Source organism: Manacus candei, unplaced genomic scaffold (assembly GCF_025592945.1).
Source record: "Manacus candei isolate 608988 ecotype Guabito, Panama unplaced genomic scaffold, ASM2559294v1 h1tg000115l, whole genome shotgun sequence".
Lineage (NCBI taxonomy): Eukaryota > Metazoa > Chordata > Aves > Passeriformes > Pipridae > Manacus > Manacus candei.
This window is the reverse complement of record NW_026138163.1, coordinates 287,333-308,191: the sequence shown is the minus strand read 5'-3', so window position 1 is coordinate 308,191 and position 20,859 is coordinate 287,333. Positions and strand designations below refer to the sequence as shown.

At 52.9% G+C, this 20,859-nt stretch overlaps 1 protein-coding gene across 1 annotated transcript in view; it reads right to left on the bottom strand.

Annotated features, from left to right (window-relative positions):
- The window catches only part of LOC127461900 (zinc finger protein 160-like), a 205,553-nt gene extending 184,957 nt beyond the window's left edge, over nucleotides 1–20,596 (bottom strand). The window contains exons 1-3 of the mRNA XM_051770102.1: nucleotides 20,225–20,596; nucleotides 18,678–18,756; nucleotides 17,823–18,489 (exon numbers count right to left, since the gene is read on the bottom strand). Coding sequence (XP_051626062.1) covers nucleotides 17,823–18,489; nucleotides 18,678–18,729 — 719 coding nt within the window. The 5' untranslated portion in view covers nucleotides 18,730–18,756; nucleotides 20,225–20,596. The remainder of the gene's footprint in view (nucleotides 1–17,822; nucleotides 18,490–18,677; nucleotides 18,757–20,224) is intronic.
- Between the last annotated feature and the right edge of the window lie 263 nt (nucleotides 20,597–20,859).

Below are 20,859 nucleotides of genomic sequence, written 5' to 3'. Positions count from 1 at the left end.
GACAGAGCAGCTCCCCTCTCTCTGCACAAGCCCCAGACAATCCTGCTGGCTGGGAGGACCCTCTCTGTTCTCCCCGAGTGCATCAGAACTGCTGAGGGGTTCTGATATCCAGGAACAGTCCTTGTGAGAGACGAGGGGAGTCTGAAAAAAAAAAAAAAAACCAAAAAAAACAAAATAAACCTGTGACACTGCCTCCTGCTGTCCTGTTTTTTCCCAGAAACTGGGAGTGCAGATGCTGACAAGTCATTTTGCAGTGGGAGCACTTTCATCTGACACAGCTGAAAACCAGGAGGGGTCCCTGTGCCCACCATGCCCATGACCCCACCGGTGCAGAGCAGGGTTGACCCCTCACAGCCAGTGGGCAGAGGGTCTGCTCCTCACGAAAGATGTAGTGAGCCCCAACCAGGGCTCCAGCCCTGGAGCTGAAGGAGAGACTCCTAGAAAAAGAAAACCAATGGAGCAGTGAGAGGGGTGTTGGAAAGCAGCTTTGATTTTTCTTAGAAAGTTCTACCCTAACTTGTCACTGTTATTTCCTCCTTGAACAGGTCCCCATGTCCAGAGGCAGCAAATGTCCAACAGCAGCTCCCTCACCCAGTTCCTCCTCCTGGCATTCGCAGACAGGCGGGAGCTGCAGCTCCTGCACTTCTGGCTCTTCCTGGCCATCTCCCTGGCTGCCCTCCTGGCCAACGGCCTCATCCTCAGCGCCGTAGCCTGGGACCACCACCTGCACACCCCCATGGGCTTCTTCCTGCTCAACCTCTCCCTCACAGACCTGGGCTGCATCTGCACCACTGTCCCCAAAGCCATGCACAATTCCCTCTGGGACACCACAACCATCTCTTACATGGGATGTGCTGCACAGCTCTTTCTGCTTGTCTTCTTTCTTGGAACAGAGTTTTCCCTCCTCACCATCATGTGCTACGACCGCTACGTTGCCATCTGCAAACCCCTGCACTACGGGACCCTCCTGGGCAGCAGAGCTTGTGCCCACATGGCAGCAGCTGCCTGGACCACTGGGTTTCTCTATTCTCTGCTGCACACAGTCAGTACATTTTCCCTGCCCCTGTGCCAGGGCAATTCCCTGGGCCAGTTCTTCTGTGAAATCCCACACATCCTCAAGCTCTCCTGCTCACACTCCAACGTCAGGGAACTGGGGCTTATTGGGGTTAGTGCTACTTTTTGTTTTGGGTGTTTCATTTTCATTGTTTTCTCCTATGTGCAGATCTTCAGGGCTGTGCTGAGGATCCCCTCTCAGCAGGGACGGCACAAAGCCTTTTCCACGTGCCTCCCTCACCTGGCTGTGGTCTCCCTGTTTGTCAGCACTGGTACATTTGCCTACATGAAGGCCCCCTCCATCTCCTCCCCATCCCTGGACCTTGTGGTGGCAGTTCTGTACTCCGTGGTTCCTCCATCACTGAACCCCCTCATCTACAGCCTGAGGAACCAGGAGCTCAAGGATGCCCTGAGGAAACTGATAAGTGGGTGTTTTTCAGAAGCAATAAACTCTCCTTCTTCTGTATGTTATCCATCTCATTAAAGGCCAATTCTTTTAAAGACTTCATTAAAGGCCCACCATATCTTTTCTATTTTTTGCTCCTGTTAGGGGCACTATTTTTCTGAGAATTTGTTCACACCAAAAAATCTTTATGTATATAAATATATATATAAAGATATATATATAGATAAAAGTATATATATATATTTATACATATGTAAACACCATTTTCAATTCAGTCTTTGTCTTTCTAACCTGGCCCAGAGGCTGTACAAATCAGGAACTGTAATCACTGTGTGCTTAAACCAAATAAAGAACTCTGCATTGACTTGTTTGCCTGACATCTTTCCTCTCTGACTTCTCTGCAGCTGCAGGGTCGGTGCCTCTGTGCAGAGCTGGGCCAGAAAAGAGTCCCAGCAGAGCAGCACTGCCAGGGAGCAGCAGCCCTGCTCCTCCATGGCCTCCTCTCCCTTCCCTTCCACACTGTCCTGCAGAGCCCTGTGTTGTTGGAGGCCTCAGTGCTCTGGCAGTGGGTGCCAGTCCTGCTGCAGGACTGTCCAGGGACTGCAGGCAGGGACAGCCACGGGCACTGCTGGCACAGAGCTGACCTCTGCAGCAGCACTGCCATCCTGCAGGGGCATCTCCTCAGGCCAGGGCCTCAAAGCTTCCATCTGCTTTCCACTTTGCTCTCCAGGATGTGCCCAACACAACGCCCTGCAGAGGAAAACAGCAGTGACCAGCACAAGGGGGGGAGTGCTCAGTGGGGGGGCACCCAGCAGTGCCCTGGCACAGCCAGCGCCGCTCCCAGCACTGGCCTCTCACCCCAGGCCATTGGGCTTGTTCTTCCCTCCAAGGAGGGACAGCAAATGACCAGATCAGGAGTCCATGTTTGCACTGCATGGACAAGACATGCCCATGTGTCACGGCTTGGGGCTGGGGGGGTGGAAGGTTTAGACAAAGTTGATGGCAGAAGCCGTCTCGTTGAGCTACGAGGGGCAGAAAGGACCCCCCTGCTTTCTAAATTCCTTCTCAGAGAGGAGCCTGGCTGTGGCTGGATCCAATCTCAGGCCCAGATTTTGGTTTCAATTGAAGGAATTCTAGAGGTGTGATTCAATCACTTTGTCCTGCAGTTTTTAGTGATGGCAAATCAGGAATATTCCTATAAAAACAATGATTTATTATGACAAATGAACTGACAATTGATCAGACAGTGACCAGGTGACTAACCTTAAAGAGAATTATTTACTTCAAATTATAAAAGCCAAAAACTCCTAGTAGTATAGTGTAAGATAGGACATTGTAGTCTATCAAAGTCATTCTATTAAAGCAATTCGATCAAAGCCAGCAAAAAGAACAATCCTGAAGCAGATATTGAGGTAACTCACCCCAAAACAACAGGGGGTAGTTCTCTCTCTTTCACTTAACCCCTGGGCAGTGACCATGAAAAGTTGTCCCTGCTTCATGGCAGAAGCTCCACACATTTCAAGGAAGTCTGCGGAGGAATCTGCCACAGGAAAGTTGGATGGGGCTTTTATAGTTATCAAGGGTTTGACTGCCAGACATATTTGCAGGACAGGGAGCAGCTTATCTGTCAAATTCTGCTTCAGAAAGCAGGATGTGTGTTTGAAGTTTCATGAAGCATTTTGGGTTTAGCATAATTCAACATTAAAAACAGCACCTTGGCACCAGCAGTAACTCACCACAGAGAGTGTGCATTGTTTGCATCCTCTGACCATTGTTTAGGTATTGTCAGAGCAGAGCATCCTGCCAGAAATGGCCCCTTGATTCCATGAGGTTCCAAAACCTCTCAGGGTTCCTTTGGTTCCTCGAGCCCCCACAGTGTCACAATGGACCCCTGGTATCATGAGGTTCTGGAGTGTCACAATGGCCCTGATGATTTCATGAGTTTCCACTATCTCTCCAGGATTCCTTTGGTTCCATGAGGCCCTGCAGTGTCACAATGGCTCCTTGATTCCAGGATGTTCCAGAATATCCCAGGGTTCCCTTGGCTCCAAGAGGCTCCCCAGTGTCCCAGCGGCCCCTGGATTCCAGCAGGCCCTGCAGTGTCCCAATGGCCACTGGGTTCCAGGAGCCACAGCGGCTGCCGCCGGCGTCTGTGCCCGGAGCCGCCGCTCCCACGGGGCTGCCGCACTCACCGCCGGGGTTGCCGCTCGCGCAGCCGCCGCTCTGCCCCGGCTGCACCGGGACCCGGCACCGCCTCGGGCCTGCGCTGCCGCCTCAGCGGCCACAGGGACACAGCCATGGGGGACCTTTGCTCTGACACTGATGGGGCCTGGCTTTGTTCTGCTTGGGGCTGGGCTTTGGGAAAATTGCTGTTCATTTTCATGCTCCACTGGAACAGCTCCTGAATTCCAAAGGTTTCCTAATCCAGGGGAGGGGTTTCTATGGCATCGGAGGTGCCGCCCCTCGGGACACATTGTCAATAAACCATCCAGCTGACTGGGATGGGTGTAAGAGCTGGGGAACACAGGATAATCAGTCATCCCCTGAAAATCTTGGAACATTCCCTACCTGACCTGTAACCCAAATGGAACAGTTTGGATCCAGTTCCCAAATAGTTTGGAAACTCCAGTCATTCCTGACACCAGGATGGAAATTCAGCAGATCACTAAAGCCAGTCCCCTTGGGAGCCCACACCCAGCGGGGCTGAGGGAGGCCCTGGCAGCTCCCCAGCACCTCCCTCTCAGTGGGACACCTCTGGCAGCCTCTCCCAGCTCGGGAACCCTCCAGTTTGCAACACTCCAAAGACCCTCCCTGATGCCCAGGACAATTCTGATCCCCCTCCACAAACACTCCTCCAGCTGTGACCCTTGTCTGTTGGCAAACACAAAGGGATTTGGGGGAGTGTTTCCCTGACAAGAAGGAGAATTTGGGAGAGGGACCTTTGCGCACTCAGCTCTTGATGTGTCCACACATCTCTGCCTGGGTGTGGGTGTGAATTGACTGTGGGGTGAATGTTGTTCTTGTGAATCTATAATTCAGCCACTGTGGAAATTTTAGCAAATTATATTGAATCACTTGAAAACTGTTAAATTGTCCAAAAATTAAATACTACTAATGTCTTTTGCCCCCTTATCTTTGGATCCAAATCCTTTGTGCCCTGACCCTCTTGCATCCCAAGGCTCTGTGTAAATCATTCCCTTTCATCAAAAAATATGTATTTTTTGTGACTTTCACTTTAAAATATTCCTCCTTAACTAAACTACAAAACAATTCTAATTAGTTGTTGATGTCTTGAAGACTTGAAGACAATTAAAGAAAGAAAATTAATTTGTTTTTCAATGTTTTAATGGGTCCCACAGTGTGTTTGGAGCTGCATCAACTGTCAGTCCAAAATGGATCATGTCAGAACTGGTAAGATTGGGGGGTGAGGAGCAAGAATGATCATACAGAGTCAGTCTGGATCTCCTGAGGAGACATTCAGCATCAAGATCACTTGGAGAACACCTCTATCACCTCTCCTCTGAACTACAAAATTACCCATCATTGAATTAAAAAAAAAATAGAAACGATGAAGACTTGTTTTGAAATTGCCTTGAAGACAATTAAAGGAAGACAAAGAGATCCTGAGGGATTTCTGCATTTTAATGAGCCCCACAGTGTGTTTGCAGCCCAGCCCATGATCCTGAGGGACTGAGAGAAGATTGAAGCAGCTGCTGAAGAAGTCAGAAGCCAAACTGCAAGTGCCTTGAAGCATTGCTGGGCCCCACTGAGGGCAGGCACTGCCAAAGCCTCCCCAGGGACTCCTTGGAGCAGCTCCTTGGAGGCCAGGAGTGCAGGCAGACAAAGGCTCTGGGCAGGCCCCTGCAATGCTGAGCAAAGCCTGCCTTGGTTTTGTGGAGCACAAAGGCCAAGGCCTGAGCCCCAGGCCCTGGCCCAGCAGATCCTGTCCCTCCCGGCTGGCTCAGGGCTGTTTGGGGGGCACTGGGATGGCAGGGGGAGGAACAACAAAGGCCCAAAACTGGGCAACCCCTGCCAGGCTCCTGAGGGAGGGGCGAGGCAGAAACCAAGTGCAGAACCTGCCAGGCAAGTGTCTTGTGGTGGCCTGAGTGGCAGAGGCAGCTACCAGAGGCAAGGGGACAAAGGCCTGGGTGCCTTTGGGCCTTGCAGCCCTGCCAGAGCCCTTGGCCATCTCTCCTGCAGGCTGTCCTGCCCTGGCCCTGCTGCTGCTCTGGCCTTGCAGGCTGCACACACCCCTCCTGCTTTCCCACCCCCTCCCAGCAGCATTTCTAGACCCTCCCTGATGTCTCTGCACCAACTCTGGCTGTTCCCTGGAACACAAAGCCATGGGCTGATCCTGACTCCCTCTGGGTGACCTCTTGCATGACAAGGGTTCCCACTGAGTGATATTTCATTTTCCTCACCTTGTCTGAACCTTCAGTGCTACTCTTTGTGGAGATTTCATTCTATTTCCAATGTGGAGAAAAGCTCCATCCTGTCAGGTCTCCTCTAGACCCTCTCCAGTTCTTCCTCATTCCTCCAGAATGGGGAACCTCACAGACAGACAGACCAGTCCAGATGTGGTGACACCAGAGATGAGTCCAGGGGGGTGGCAACTCCCTTGTCTGGGTGCCCACACTTCCCCCAAGGCAGCCCCATGTGCAGTTGGCCTTAAATCAAGGGGCCATTCTGATTCTTTGTAATGTCACGGAATCAAGTGGCACCGTGACACTGCAGGGCCTCATGGAACCAAAGGAATGCAGGGACACTGTGGAATCTCATGGAACCAAGGACCACTGTGACATGTGGGGTCTCTTTGGAACAAAAGGAACCCTGAGACATCTCAGAACCTCCTGGAACCAAGGGCCCACTGTGCCTGCCCAGAACTCCATGGAATCAAGCAGAGCCGCTGCCTCCCCCCCGCCGCCGCACGGACCGGAGTCACCGGCTCTGCCCCGCTTGGACACCTCTGGAGTCAGCGTGTTCTTGGGCAGCACAACTGATCTCAGACCAGAGAGTTTCCCACATCTTGCTTTGCTCCCTCTTTCCCTTGGTTTAATTTTTGTTCTTTGTTCATTTAGGAAGAAAAGGGGGAAGGGAGGCACGTGTTGATCCCTGGTTTTATCTGTTTACAAAAGGGAGTTGGGTCAGGGGGGAGAGAGGAGGCAATTCTCTCTCTGTTGTAACTTTGAACTGTTTTGTTGGTATTGCTGGGTTTGCTGCTATATTTCTTGTCAGTAAACTCTTATTTTCTCACTTATAGCTCCTTATATTTTGTCTCCTTGTACTGGTGGGGAATAAAAGAGGAGTGAATTCATTTTATTGCAGTTCCCGCCCCAATATGTGTCTTTAAACCAGGACAGGTTGCTCAAGGGCTCCCTGAAATTTGGCATCATCCACAAAGGACTCAAAAATCCATTTTGTCCCATTATATAGAGAGATCTTCTGCATTGGTGGTCAAGGGCTGGTCACTGAGGGATTTCATTCAGAAGTTGCTACCAAGAGGACTTTGTACCATGGATTTTATTTGACACTCTTCATTCAGCCAACTTCCCACCCACCACATCTTCCACTTCTTCAGTCCAGCTCTCACCAATTTGTCCATAAGGAGACCACAGGAGACCATGTCAAGGGCCTTGATAAAGTCTGGGCACAAAACATCCCCTTCTATTCCCTCCCACAGGGGTTCTGCAATCCCTCCCTTATCCTTCCCATGCCTGGCAATGGCTGCAGGAGGACTTGCCCTATCCCCTTCTCTGCTGAGCCTGAGCAGTCTGGAACTCTGCCAACCCTCCTTGCTGCCCTGTTTGCAGACTGGTTCCATGTCTGCCTTTGCCAAGGCCCCAGGAAGCTCTGGGATGGCTCTGGCTTTTCCAAGGGTTTGGGAGAGGTCTCCCAGTGACACTGCCCAGCCTTCTCAATAGCCCTGACACCAAAACCTTTTCAATATCCCACAGTTCCAGAGGAGTGCCCAGGACACAACAAAGGTTGTCCTGGTGGTTCTGGACAATTAGAAGGGATTTCTTCCTAGAGGTCAACCCATCCAATTGGATTTGAGTGCAGCTGAAAGGTTTTCTCAGCATTTTCCCTGGTGCCTCCCTGCCCTGAAGGTTTCTGGCCCTCAGGCTGGAGCTGAGGGGGTTGGGCAGGTGCCTGAGGAGGGGGTAGAACAAGGGCTGTGTCCAACTGTGCCAGGAGGGCTGTGCTGGGCAAGGATGAGGAGGCTGCAGAAAACAGTGGCACTGGGGAGGGGAGAGGAGCAGCTGGAGAGACCTTGTGCCTGCCCACGCTGGGCAGGAGCTGCCCCAGGATGGCAGCTCTGAAGCACTCCAAGGATGTCCCTGTGAACAGGAGGGGAAGACTGGATCTGAAAATGGAACCTGGAAAGCAGAGAGCAGGAGTGTCATGGTGACACTGCAGGAGAGTTCCAGCCCTGGAGCCAGGTCACAGCAGAAGTGACCCAGTAGATGCCTGGTCCTCAGAAGATGTCACAGCACCTTGGAGATGCTGTAAGGGAGCCCAACTCTGCTTCACAAGTTCCCAGGGCCTGTCCCTGCCTGTGCTCCAAGGGTTTCCAACCCACAGGACTGTGCTCAGAGAGCACTCAGGTCTTACAGCGAGAAAGGGGCTCAGGAGGACAGTGTGGAAGTGGCAAGAGAGCAGCTCTGCAAAGACCAAGCCCTGCTGCTCCCTGGCAGTGCTGCTGGGCTGGGATAAATGTCCCCTTCCCGTTTGCAAACACACCCTGTCCTGCAGTGTGCTGTCCTTTAGGAACATCTAAGAAGAAGGGTCTTGGACAAAGAAGGCACTGTAGGGTCCTTTATTTTGTTTAAAGACTCAGAGAGAACAATTCATCATGTATACAGTCTCAGTGTCATAATCAAAAGGTGGACACTAATTTAGAGGGCAGATCAATAATAATATTTAATTGCACAGAAAATTATTGAAAGAAGAACACAGTGACCTCCACAGAAACCTGAGCAGGAAGGCTGGGCCATTAAGGAGTCCCATTCTGAATGCTACATAGCAGAAACCCGGCACTTTATTGCTCCAGAAAAGCATCCAGTCATCATTTTTCTCAGGGCATCCTTGAGCTCCTGGTTCCTCAGGCTGTAGATGAGGGGGTTCAGTGCTGGAGGCACCACCGAGTACAGAACTGATACAATCAGATTCAGGGATGGGGAGGAGATGGAGGGAGGTTTCAGGTGGGCAAATATGCCAGTGCTGGCAAACAGGGAGACCACAGCCAGGTGAGGGAGGCATGTGGAAAAGGCTTTGTGCTGTCCCTGCTGAGAGGGGATCCTCAGCACAGCCCTGAAGATCTGCACATAGGAGAAAACAATGAAAATGAAACAACCAAATCCTAAACAGGCACTAACCACCATGAGCCCAATTTCCCTGAGGTAGCCTGAGTGTGAGCAGGAGAGCTTGAGGATGTGTGGGAGTTCACAGAAGAACTGGCCCAGGGCATTGCCCTGGCACAGGGGCAGGGAAAATGTATTGGCTGTGTGCAGCAGAGAATAGAGAAAGGCAGTGGCCCAGGCAGCTGCTGCCATGTGGGCACAAGCTCTGCTGCCCAGGAGGGTCCCGTAGTGCAGGGGTTTGCAGATGGCAACGTAGCGGTCGTAGCACATGATGGTGAGGAGGGAAAACTCTGCTGACATGAAGAAATAAAAGAAAAAGAGCTGTGCAGCACATCCTTTGTAGGAGATGGTTGTGGTGTTCTGGAGGGAATTGTGCATGGCTTTGGGGACAGTGGTGCAGATGCAGCCCAGGTCTGTGAGGGAGAGGTTGAGCAGGAAGAAGCCCATGGGGGTGTGCAGGTGGTGGTCACAGGCTACGGCGCTGAGGATGAGGCCATTGGCCAGGAGGGCAGCCAGGGAGATGGCCAGGAAGAACCAGAAGTGCAGGAGCTGCAGCTCTCGCCTGTCTGCAAATGCCAGGAGGAGGAACTGGGCCATGGAACTGCTGTTGGACATTTGCTGCCTCTAAACATGTGACACTGTTCAAATAGGAAATAACAGTGAACATTCTGAGAAAAATCAAAGCTGTTTTCCAACATCCCTCTCACAACTCCATTGGTTTTCCTCTTCCAGGAGTCTCTCCTTCAGCTCTATGGTTGGAGCCCTGCTTCAGGCTCACTACATCTTCCATGAGGAGCAGACCCTCTGCCATTCCCATTTTGGTCTGAAAAGCCACCAGACACTGTTGAGAGCAGAGGGATCCATCCCACACTATTCAAGGTCTCAACCTGTCTCAAGGGCTCAGCACCCCACTTGGAGCCAAGGACACCCGTGGCTCATCTCTCCAACCAAACAGCATCTCCTGGCATGGGCACAGCATCTCTGCCCCTCTCCACTGGGGCTTTCAGAGAACACAGCTGTGCTGGGAGGATGATTTGCATTCTCCAGGGCAGCTCCCAGCTTGGAAGGACACCTCAGAAAAGAGCCAAGTGTCCTAATGATGGGGTCTGATTGAAGGAAAAAGAGCTCCTTACCCAGGCCCACAGACTTCACTGCCCACACCCCACAGGGCAGAGGACAATGGGAATGTCTCATTCCCAGGGACACCCCTGCCATAGGGGAATCCCAGGATCAGTGTTGGACTGTGTAGCTTGAACTCCCCTCCCAGTGAGTCTGACTGAGAGAAGGAGGGAACAACCTCAGGACCAGGGGCAAGCTGAGAACCAAGGAAATGCACAGGGAGGGTCCAGCTGGGAGAGGCCAGAGCAGAGCCCACTGGGCACTCAGGGCAGCGTCACCCTGAGCCAACTGGGCCACCTCCCAGACACCAACAGTGCCAGCAAGTTGTTCTCAGCCCTGGGCAGCTCCTCAGAGTTCCCTCTGGAACTCAAACCACCAGGCATGTGTCTTAAGAGCTTGAGAGAAATCCCTCCTTGGACCTTGCCCTTGAAGGAAAATATCACCCTGGAAAATATCCTGGGGTGCTCTGGTTCTGTGAGCAGCCCTGACCCATGAAACTCTCACTGGATAGCAGAAGAAACCTGCCCTGCCCTGCCAGGCTTTGCTCTTTCTACCCCCAGCCTCTGCCCAGCCCTGAGGGAGCTCCCCAGCCTGGCTGAGAGCTTCCCCTGGCAGTGGCAGAGCTCCTGCCCTGGCACAGCCCTGGGCTGCAGGACCCTGCTCTGCAGGACAGCTTGGGGCAGCCTGGGTGGCACAGCCCGGCTTCACAACCCCTCATCCATCCCTGGGAGAAGGGAACCCTGCTGGGATGTGCCTGGGATGGTGCAGCAGGGAGTGGGATGTGCCAGCATTAGGAGATCTTTGCACCAACTGCAGACACACTACCCTTCATGCTGACTTACCGTGTGGGAGCCTGGAAAGATTCGTCCTCCAGTGGATCTTCCTCTCGACTTCCCTCCCAGCCCAGGCTGTGTGTAACCTCTCTCTGCCTTGCTTTTGTGCCCTGGGTGCTGCAGGCAGTGCCCTCAGCCCTGCTGGGCTGTGCAGAGGAGCTGCTCACCAGCAGAGCTGTCTCTTTGAAGCTCTTCTGGGTTGCCAGGAGCTCCCTGTGTGCCAGGAGCCCGGCCCAGCTCAGCAGCACAGCAACAGCCCCAGGCATTTCAGGACCCTCAGGGGGATTGGTGTTGTTTACATGAGACTCAGTCCCTGAGAGGAAGTTCAAACAAGTTCTCAAGGAGTCAAAATGAGATTGAAATACTGAAGTTTGTTGTACTGTTAATGGGTCCCACTGAGGGACATGACTGTGAAAGTGTCCCCAGATTCCAGTTAGAGCAGAAAACTGCAGACAGTGATGACAAGGATGGACAAGCAAGGGAAAGGTGGCTCTGATGCTGAATAAACCTTGACTTGTTTCCTTAATCCAAAGGGTCAAGCCCTGACCCTCAGCCCCTGGGAAGGCAGATGCTATCCCTGCCTCATTCCTCAGGTGTTTTCAGATGAACACATGGTGCTCATAGTCTAAGGAAATCACAGTGATACATTTTACCAAGGTCTGTAGTGGTAGAACACATGACAATGTCTTTGAACTGAAAGACTGGAGTCTTATATTTATAATAGGAAGAAATATTTAACAATGAGTGTGGCAAGAACTGTAGCAAGTTTCTAGAAAACTGGATGTCCCATCCTTGGATTTGTCCAAGGTCAGGGACTGTGAGTAACCTGAACTAGTGGAAGATGTCACTGTCCATGTCGAGCATCTTGGACAAGATGACCTTTTATCTCCCTTCCAACCCAAACCATTCTGGAATTCTTTCAGTCCCAAACTCCTTCTCCAAAGAATTTCCATATCTAGGACATGAATTGCCATGTTTTTGGAGAAACCCTTCTAAGCCCAAAAAGTAAAAAAACATAATTGAAAGACACTTCCAAAATATCTGTGTGAAGGCTTCACAGGTGGGTCAATGGCAGAGCCTCCCAGGATGACCTCAAAATGTGGGTGGGATTTTTGTGCTCAGGGTCTGAGACTTATGATGGGCAACAAGAAAGAACATTTGGGGACTGAGGAAGACTTGTCATGGGATGTCTAGGAAAAAACCAAAGGAAAGGAGAGGGTGGGATCACAGAGGGATTTGGAGGAACAAACATGAGAAAACAGAAGGAAAAGGGAATGAAAAAGCTGGTCATGGTAAACAGGAGGCTGGTCAGGACACTTCCTAGGCCATGCCCTGACACTGATCCCCACAGTCTGTACTGTTTTCCTAGTAACTCCACTGCCAAGAAGTTTCTCTGTCCGGGGACCTCTCTGCTCCTGGCACAGATTGTGGCCCAAGTTGCAGCCACTGCAGCAGGAGCCACAAATAGTCAGGTCTTGTGTTCTTTGGGGGGCCAGACTCTGCCCAGACTGGTTTGTGTGTGTGTGTTGGAAGCACAAAAGAGTGAAGCAAATGCAAAGTTAAACACCCAATGGAGCCTGACTTTGTCCCTAAGTGGGGCATGAGAATTCACACAACATGTGCAGGGACAGATGGAGGGGTTTGTCCCCCTGGCCCTGCCCAGAAGGGACACCTTTCAGGAAGGGTTGTGGCCTTGGCTGTGCTGAGGGTTGCCCCGGGCAATGCAGCTTGGGATTGCAGTGGCACTGTCAGGGCTCTGCAGAGCTCCTGGCAGTTCATGCATTTGTCCCCAGCAATGCCAGAGACCTGCAGGGGTTGCAGTCAATCACTTGTGCTCTTTGGGACCCCGACTGGCTCTGCTGAATGGGAGCAGGCCTGGAGTTCCCAGACTGTTCCTGCATCCAGGGTCGGGCCTGCAGTGACATTTGTGCAGCATTCAATTGGTGCAGTGGCAGGATGGCCATGGATCCATTCCTGCAGAAACACAATGGGGCTCCATCCCAGGCAGGGATAGAATGGGCCCACAAATGTTGGAAGGTTAAGAACCAGGGAGTTTTGGCCCTGTGGAATCCCATGGAACCAAAGGAACCCTGGGACATGGCAGAACCTCATGGAATCAAGGGGACATTGTTCCCCTGCAGCACCTCATGGAACCAAAGGGAGTCTGGAACGTGGCAGGGCCTGATGGAAACAAAGGAACCTCCAGGGAACAAAGGGACCCTGGGACACTGCCAAAACTGAGGGAGACAAGGGAGCCCCAGGACACTGTGGAATCTCCTGGAATCCAGGGGCCATTGGAATCCACTGGGGCCTCCTGGAACCAAAGGGAACATGGGACACTGCGGAACCTCATGGAATCAAAAGGACCCCAGGACTTTGTGGAACATCAGGGAATCGAGAGGCCAGTGTGACATCACAGAATCTTTTGGAACCAAAGGGAACCAATGGGACACTATGGAATCTCATGGAATCAAGGGTCCATTGTGACACTGGGGAACCTCACAGAATCCAGGGGCCATTCTGATTCTGCAAGGCCTTCTGGAGTCAAAGTGAACATTGTGGCACTGGGGAACTTCATAGAATCAAGGGTCCATTGTGACACTGTGGAACCTCATGGAATCGAGGGTCCATTGTGACAGTGGGGAAAATGACAGACTCATTGGGCCATTGTCACACTGCAGGGCTTTTTGGAGCCCAACAACGCTGGGAAACAGTGCAACCTCTTGGAATCAAGGAGTCGTTGTTGCACTGTGGAGCCTCAGGGAATAAAGGATCCAATCTTTGCCTCAGATTTTGTTAACAAATTAAATGTAAGGAATTACAGAAGTGGGATTGAACCACTTTTGTCCCACAGGTTTTAATGACTAGCAAAATGAGAATATTTCTATAAAATGAATCATTTATTCTTACTAATGATCAGACAAAAGATCTTAATAGTATAATTACTAGTAGTACAGAATAAGATAGGATAGTGCACTATACTGAAGCAATTATTGAAACAATTCTATGAAAGCTAGCCAAAAGAAATAATTATTAAGTAGAGATCTGATGTAACTCACCCAGACCAACGGTCATGAGGAGATTTCTTTTGCTCAGCCTTGAGGAGTGTCCTTGGAGGGCGTCCCCACCCAAGGCAGGAATCTCCACACATCTACCCCAAGAAGGGCTGTGTCAGAAGAACCTGCCTGGATGAAAGGGGAATGGACTTCTCTAGTATGAAGTGATTGACTGCTCCTCACAAATGTGCTGCCATCAAAGAGGCCAAGAGGGTAAAGCCCCTGTGGGGTGGGGGATGATGGTTGAAATAGAGATGTGGGCAGGCCTGGCAGATTGATCCCAGCACACTCCCCAAACCCACCAAGGCAAGCTCTACGTGCTGACAATGGGGGACACAACCCCTGGATGGCAGGAGACACACCCTGTGCCTCCCAGCACTGCCCAGAACACCATCCTGGGCCTGGAAAAGCAAGTCCTGTGGAGACACGGCCCTCCAGAAACACTGGAGTTGGACAGCAGGACTCTTTTCCAAAACAACCTTGTGCACACCTGGACCAGAGAGCTCGGCGTGGAGTGGATGGATCATATTCCCTGTCAGGCACCAGCCTCTGGGAAAGCTGAATGGTAGAGTGGACTGTTCAAAACCACCTTGAAAGCAATGGGCAGTGGGACCTTCAAACCTTGGGATGTGCATTTAGCAAAAGCCACCTAGTTAGTTAATCCTGTAAGCTCAAGAGATAAAACTCCAGGTCAATTCAGTGTCTAAGATCAGCTCAAAAGAGCAGGTCCTTTAATCAGGCCCACAGGCCCAGGGGAACACACACGACGCGCCCTCCCAGGCAATGGTTCTACAGTTTTAGAAGATGGTCTGTCCAATGCCAGAACTCTCCACCCCCCAGTTCTGCCCAGTTCTGCCCCCGACACGCCCCTTGGAGAATTGGGTTTAGAGGCTTTGGGACCCCTTCTTCCTCATCTTTATCTTCTTCACAGCATGTACAGTCCTTGGAGCACCTCCAAAGTTCTGGGCTTGAAGGTTGCTTTGTCTCTTGTGGGATCTTGTTGTCCAGGCCTAGGGTGTGATGTTGTTCAATAGAGGTGTTTTTCTACAATTCTACCTTGCAAAGAAGTCTAAACAGGCTAAAGGAATTTAGAAAGTTTGATATCAAATGGGGTAATAAGGTCAGGTCTGTGTAAACTACTATGCTAAAGGGTGGCATAAAATACAGCTGCAGGACTTTTGCATTAGACCTCTGATGGCCCATCAAAGCCCATCCCCCCTCTGCCAATCCTGAAAGGCAGGAAAAACCCTTTTCCCAGGCCCCTCACAGGAACTCTGCGCAGGCCCAGGAGATGTTGGGGGTTTGTGGCATGACCTGTGACACCATCCATGGATATAATAACTCATAACTTCTTGGAGTGTGGGGGTTTCCCTCCCCCACTTCCAATGGATCAAGGCCACCACTTCAACTGGTAGACATTGGAGCTGCAACTCCCAAATTCCATCTCTGGAGCCCGTGGGCGGTGACTATAGACATCTTTCCACTCTCAGCTTTGCTTTCCTTTACTCTCCCTTACCCTTATCCTGTCTTTCTTTCTTTTCCTTATGCATTTTCCCTAAATGGTTCTCTTTCTGCCATATTGCTGTAGATGAGAGATAGAGATGATAACACCCAAAATGGCAACATACCTGTTTACCTTTGAAACAAAATTGTTCTAAAATAAACCCTACTTATATGTTTTCAAACACCAATTATTCGGTATCATTTCACTCTAATCCAGCCCAAGGGATTTATTAATAAGAACCTGGGTTACCCCCCCCTTTCTGGGGTGGGTAGTAACAGACCCCTTGTAGCAGGATGTTCTACCTGGAAAAGAATCTGATGGGAGAATGCAAGCACTGCAAACTCTCTGTGGGGAGTTACTGCTGGTGCCAAGGGGTTGGTTTAGTGTTGAATTGTGCCAAACCCAGCCTGGTTCCCCAACCTTCCAACACACATCCTGCTTTTGGAAGCAGAGTTTGACAGATCAGCTGCTCACTGGCCTGGGAATATGTGAGTGGTGATCCATCACTGGATAAGCATAAAAGCCCAGGGCCAACTTTCCTAGAGCAGATTCTTCCACAGACTTTGTTGAAGTGTGTGCAGCTTCTGCTGTGAAGCAGGGACGCCTTTTGATGGTCACTGCCCAGGGGGTAAAAGAAAGAGAGAGCTCTGCCTTGATTTATTTCTCTCAGACCCTGCCGGGCCCTCCCCGCTTCCTGCCGGGATCGGACACCGCCGGCGGCCCCGGCCCTGCCGGGCTCCATCAGCCTGAGCAATTGCTGCCAAGGAGGGGCCGGGGGCTTCCTCTTGGCCTTCGTCTCCCTGGCGCTGGGGCTCGGCTTCTACCTGCGCCAGAAGGTGAGGGGGGTCCCAGGGGGTCGTGTGTCCCCCCAGAGCGTCTGTGCCCCCCCGGGGACCCCCCACCCCGCTGTCACCCCCTTTTCTCTCCCCACAGAGCTCCTGAGCCGGCGGCGGCCGCAGCCCCTCCCCGGGGCCTCGGGCCCAGCCTGGACCCCTCCTGTCCCTGTGAGGATTTTGGGGGGTCGTGTGTCCCCCCCTCCCCTGCTGCCACTCCTGATCCCAGGAAAGCTTCCCAGTTCTCCCCAGTCCCGGTTATTGGGGGGCAGTGGGGGAGGGGGGGTGGATAACGAGGGGTGGAGCCGAGTTTGGGGGGGGCAGAACTGGCTTCGGGATGGATCGGGAATAGGGACTCCCCTGTCTCCCCCCGTGTAAACCCACTCTGGGGGGGCTTTGGGAGTGTACCTGCCCCTCAGTAGGCACCCAGCTCATCCCAAAAGGTGCTGGGAACCCCTCAAAACCTTCTTAGAGATCCCCGAGGACCCCCAAACACACTCAAAGCCCACCCAGGATCCCACCCAACCCCTTTTCTGGGGGGACTTCTCTGAGCACTGGTGGTGCTGGGAGCCCCCCCAGCTGCTTTGGGCGAAGAGCTCTTAGGTGAGCTGGGGGTGGTAAGGGGGAGGTCGGTGGGAAAAGGGGGGGTTATAGGGGATAAAGGGGTAGTGGGACCCCAAACTGAGTGGGAGGGGAGTGAGACCCCCCAAAAGTGGAGGGGGGGACCATTGAGAATGATGGGAAATAAGTGGGAAAGGTCAGGAGAGTGGGGAAAGAGGAGGGTGGGACCCCCAAACTGAGCATGAGAGGGCTGGGGAGTGGGGAGATGATGTGGAAGGGGTGAGAGAGGAGGGAAAAATGGGGATTGGGACCCCCAGAGTGATCCTAATTGGGGCTGGGGATTGAGTGGACTATGAAAAAGTGGGAGGAACAGGGAGAAGGGTAAAAGAGCAGGGGTAGTGTGGTGGGATAAACGGTCCCATGGGAGCCTTTGGGCACAGGAGGGCTGGGAAAGGGGAGTGGCCCCTCTGAGCTCCCAACTTACTGTGGGGTGCTGGGGGCTGCTGGATCCAATCTCAACCTTGGATCATGCCAACAGTTTCAGTTTAGAGGAATTACAGAAGTGTGACTGAATCACTTTGGTCCCCTAGGTTTTATTGATGGCAAATCAGATCTATTGATAAAAAGGAATTTATTTAGGGATACAAATGATCAGACAAAAGATCTTCATCAGAATTACTTAGTGCACAATATATACACTAAAACTAACAGGAGTACAGGATAAGATAGGACAGTGCTCTACACTAAAGCAATTGTTGAAGCAATTCTACTCAAGCTGGCACAAAACGAGAAATTCTTAATTAGAGAGGGATGGAACTCCCCTAGACCAACGCTGGTGGGGAGATCTCTGCTCTCAACCTCCAGCAGTGACCCTGGGGGGGCCCCAGCCAAGACAGGAATCTCCACACACCCCCCAAGAAGGGTTCTGTTGTCAGAACCTGCCCCTGGGAAAGGGGACTGGTCCTTTGTGGTCAAAAGGGATGGACTGACAGTCACTGGACTCCAGGGGTTGCCTCAACATCAGGGGCTTCATTCGGGGTGGAAGCAGCGGCTGAAGCTCTTCCTGCAGTCGGGGCACTGGTGGGGCTTCTCTTACTGGTGGGTCCGTTGGTGTTTGGTCAAGGTAGAGCTCTGGGTGAAGCTCTTCCCACACTCCCCACACTTGTAGGGCCTCTCCCCGGTGTGGATGCGCCGATGGGTGATGAGGGTGGAGTTGTGCTTGAAGCCCTTCCCGCAGTCGGCGCAGCGGAAGGGCCTCTCATCCGTGTGCGTCCGCTCATGCCTGACGAGATTCCCGCTGGTCTGAAACCTCTTCCCACATTCCCCACACGTGTAAAGCCGTTCCCCAGTGTGGATGAGTTGGTGCTTGCGAAGGGTGGAGCTGTCACTGAAGCTCTTCCCACATTCCCCACACCTGTAAGGACGTTCCCCAGTGTGGATGTGCTGGTGGGTAAGGAGGCTGGTGCTCCACCTAAAGCTCTTCCCACATTCCAAGCACAGGAAGGGCTTCTCCCTGCTGGGAGGCTGCTCAGGGACCACCAGGTCTGAGCTCCCCCTCAACCTCCGGCCGCCTTCCTGGCACAGGCTGGCTCTTTCCTCCTCAGAGCACCCTGGGCTGGCTTTGGAGCCCCTCCTGCGGGGGGATCTCCGGCCCTTTTCCTCCCCGCTGCCTTCCTGCGCCGGGGAGCCCTTCAAAACGGCCTCTCCCACCAGGGTCTCACGGGGGGATTTGTCCTCCGGGCTCTCCCTCCTCAGCTCGGGGCCTGGGGCAGGAAGCAAGAAGGACAGGCAGGGGATTTGCCTCCGGCCCACAGGGAAGGCCAAGGACATCCCCCCAACTCCGGCCCCGGCAGGACGGCGGCGCCAGCGGGGTTGTCCTGCAGCCGGGGCCATGCTGGGCTGACAGAGCCAGCACAACACCCGCCCAAAGGGACACTGACTTCCTCCTCACCTGCCTGGGGGGCCCAAGGCATCTTCCTCTTCCTCGCAGCCTCCTCCTCCATCCGCCCAAGCTTTGGGAAGGACAAATCCTGATGGGGGGAAACAAGGGCTGAGCGCGTTGGCTTGGGGGTTCCTCCTACCCAAGTCCATCTCTAGAACTCACCGGGCATCCTGTCACCATAAAAACCTCCAAACCATCAAGACTCAGCCCAGAAAACCCCAAATCATCGAGATCAGGCAAAAGCCTATAAGAAATAGTGAGAAGACTCCTGCCCCCCCAAACTGAAAAAAGTTGAGATTCACCTAAAAAATACTCCAAAATATGAAGATTAGCCCAAAAAAATTCTCCTAAGATTTCCCCTTCTCTAGTTTCCCCCCTCTAGGGTTCAGAGAGTCTCCCCTGTCTGGGATGCTGGGGGTTCTACCTAGAGATGCTGGGAGTGTTGGGGGTCTCAAGGGTCCCTTCTCCTCTGATTCTCACCTTCGGGATGCTGCATTCCCAGAAATTCCCCCTCTCCAGGTTCTCCATTTTGTTGTCCTAGGGGATCCCAGGGGTCCCCACTCTCCAGGCTTCCCCTTCTCCGTGCCCCCCTCTCCAGGCTCTCAGGGCTCTCGAAGCTCCTCCCTATCTCCAGCCTCCCTCACTCTCCAGGGATCAAGGCATGGGGACACCGAGGCACCCCCACGGCAACCCCGCTCCCGCTCTCCCCACTCCCCTCAGCCCCCCCTCCCACCCCTTTCCCATCAGCCCCCCAAACCCCTGCTCCCCCCAGCTCCCTTTGGGGGTGACCCACCCGCTCTTTTCACTTCTCTCTGTACAAAATTGCTTCCCAATATCCAACCTAAACCTCCCCTGGCACAGCTCCAGACCCAGCCCTCTTGTCCTACTGCTGCTTCCTGGCAGAACAGCCCCACCCTCACCTGGCTCCAACCTCCTGGCAGGGACTTGCAGACAGTCAGGAGGTCTCCCCTGAGCCTCCTCTTCTCCAGCCTCAACACCCCCAGCTCCCTCAGCCTCTCCTCACACCACTTGTGCTCCACTCCCTTCCCCAGCCTCGCTGCTCTTCTCTGTACCTGCTCCAGCCCCTCCAGGGCCTTCCTCAACTCAGGGGCCCAGAGCTGGACACAGCACTCCAGGGGTGGCCTCACCAGCGCTCACTCCAGCCCAACAATCCCTTCCCTGCTCCTGCTGACACACTCTTCCTCACACAGGTCCCTGGTTCTGCAGGAGCTGCAGATGCTCAAGGGGCAGCAGGACCATGTCAGGGTCCTGGGGGGGCCTGGGAGGCTTTGGGGTCCGGGAGGGTCTTGGGGGAGCTGGGGAGGGGCTTTTGGGATTGGGGGTACAAACCAACACAGACCAGGACAGACCAGTTCAGACCAGTACTTCCTCACTGCTCCCCAAATCTCTCCTGGAGCTTGACCACCTTGTCCTGGGACACCTGTGCCCCCCCCCAGTGCCCTCCCAGTACAGCCCAGTGCCCCCAGTACAGCCCACTGTGTTCCTGTCCCCCCACCCCCCCCTTGAGTCCAAAGTAAAGGGAGAAGGGAAAAAACCTGCTGGTGGGAGAGCTGTTGCAGTCTGGTCAAAAGTGGTGATTGCAGTCCAGTTGAGGGTGGTGGTCTCAGTCTGGTTGAGAGCGATGAGCTGCAGTCTTCCTCTCCTCTGGATCCCACGAGTGGTAGAAATGTTCTGAAACTCCAGGTTTATATATTCTCCAGTTCAGGCAGGAATGGTCAATCCTTCCCTCAGAGCGGGGAATTCCATAAAAGGAATGGTCAATCCTTCCCTCAGAGTGGGGAATTCCATAAAAGGAATGGTCAATCCTTCCCTCAGAGTGGGGAATTCCATAAAAGGGTATGAGGATGCTCAGAGCAGGGAATTCCATAAAAGGGTATGAGGACAGGAACATCCCCCCACAGGCAGGCCCTCCCCCCCCCCTTGACAAGAGTTTCTGGGAAATGGCATGGAGGGCCATAGAATACACAGGTTTGGGCTATACCTATCCAGTGATGAATCGGTCCCAGTTGTTCTAACTGGGACACCACTGCTCTAATTCCAAGCCAGAAAAAGCCCAAACCCAGAACTCCAGACTCTTATTTGTCCTCCAATGCCCACCCCAATCCCAAACCTGTATTACCAGTATGAAAAGCCAAGCTTTAATCCTAACCCAGCCTAAAAATCTCTTCCC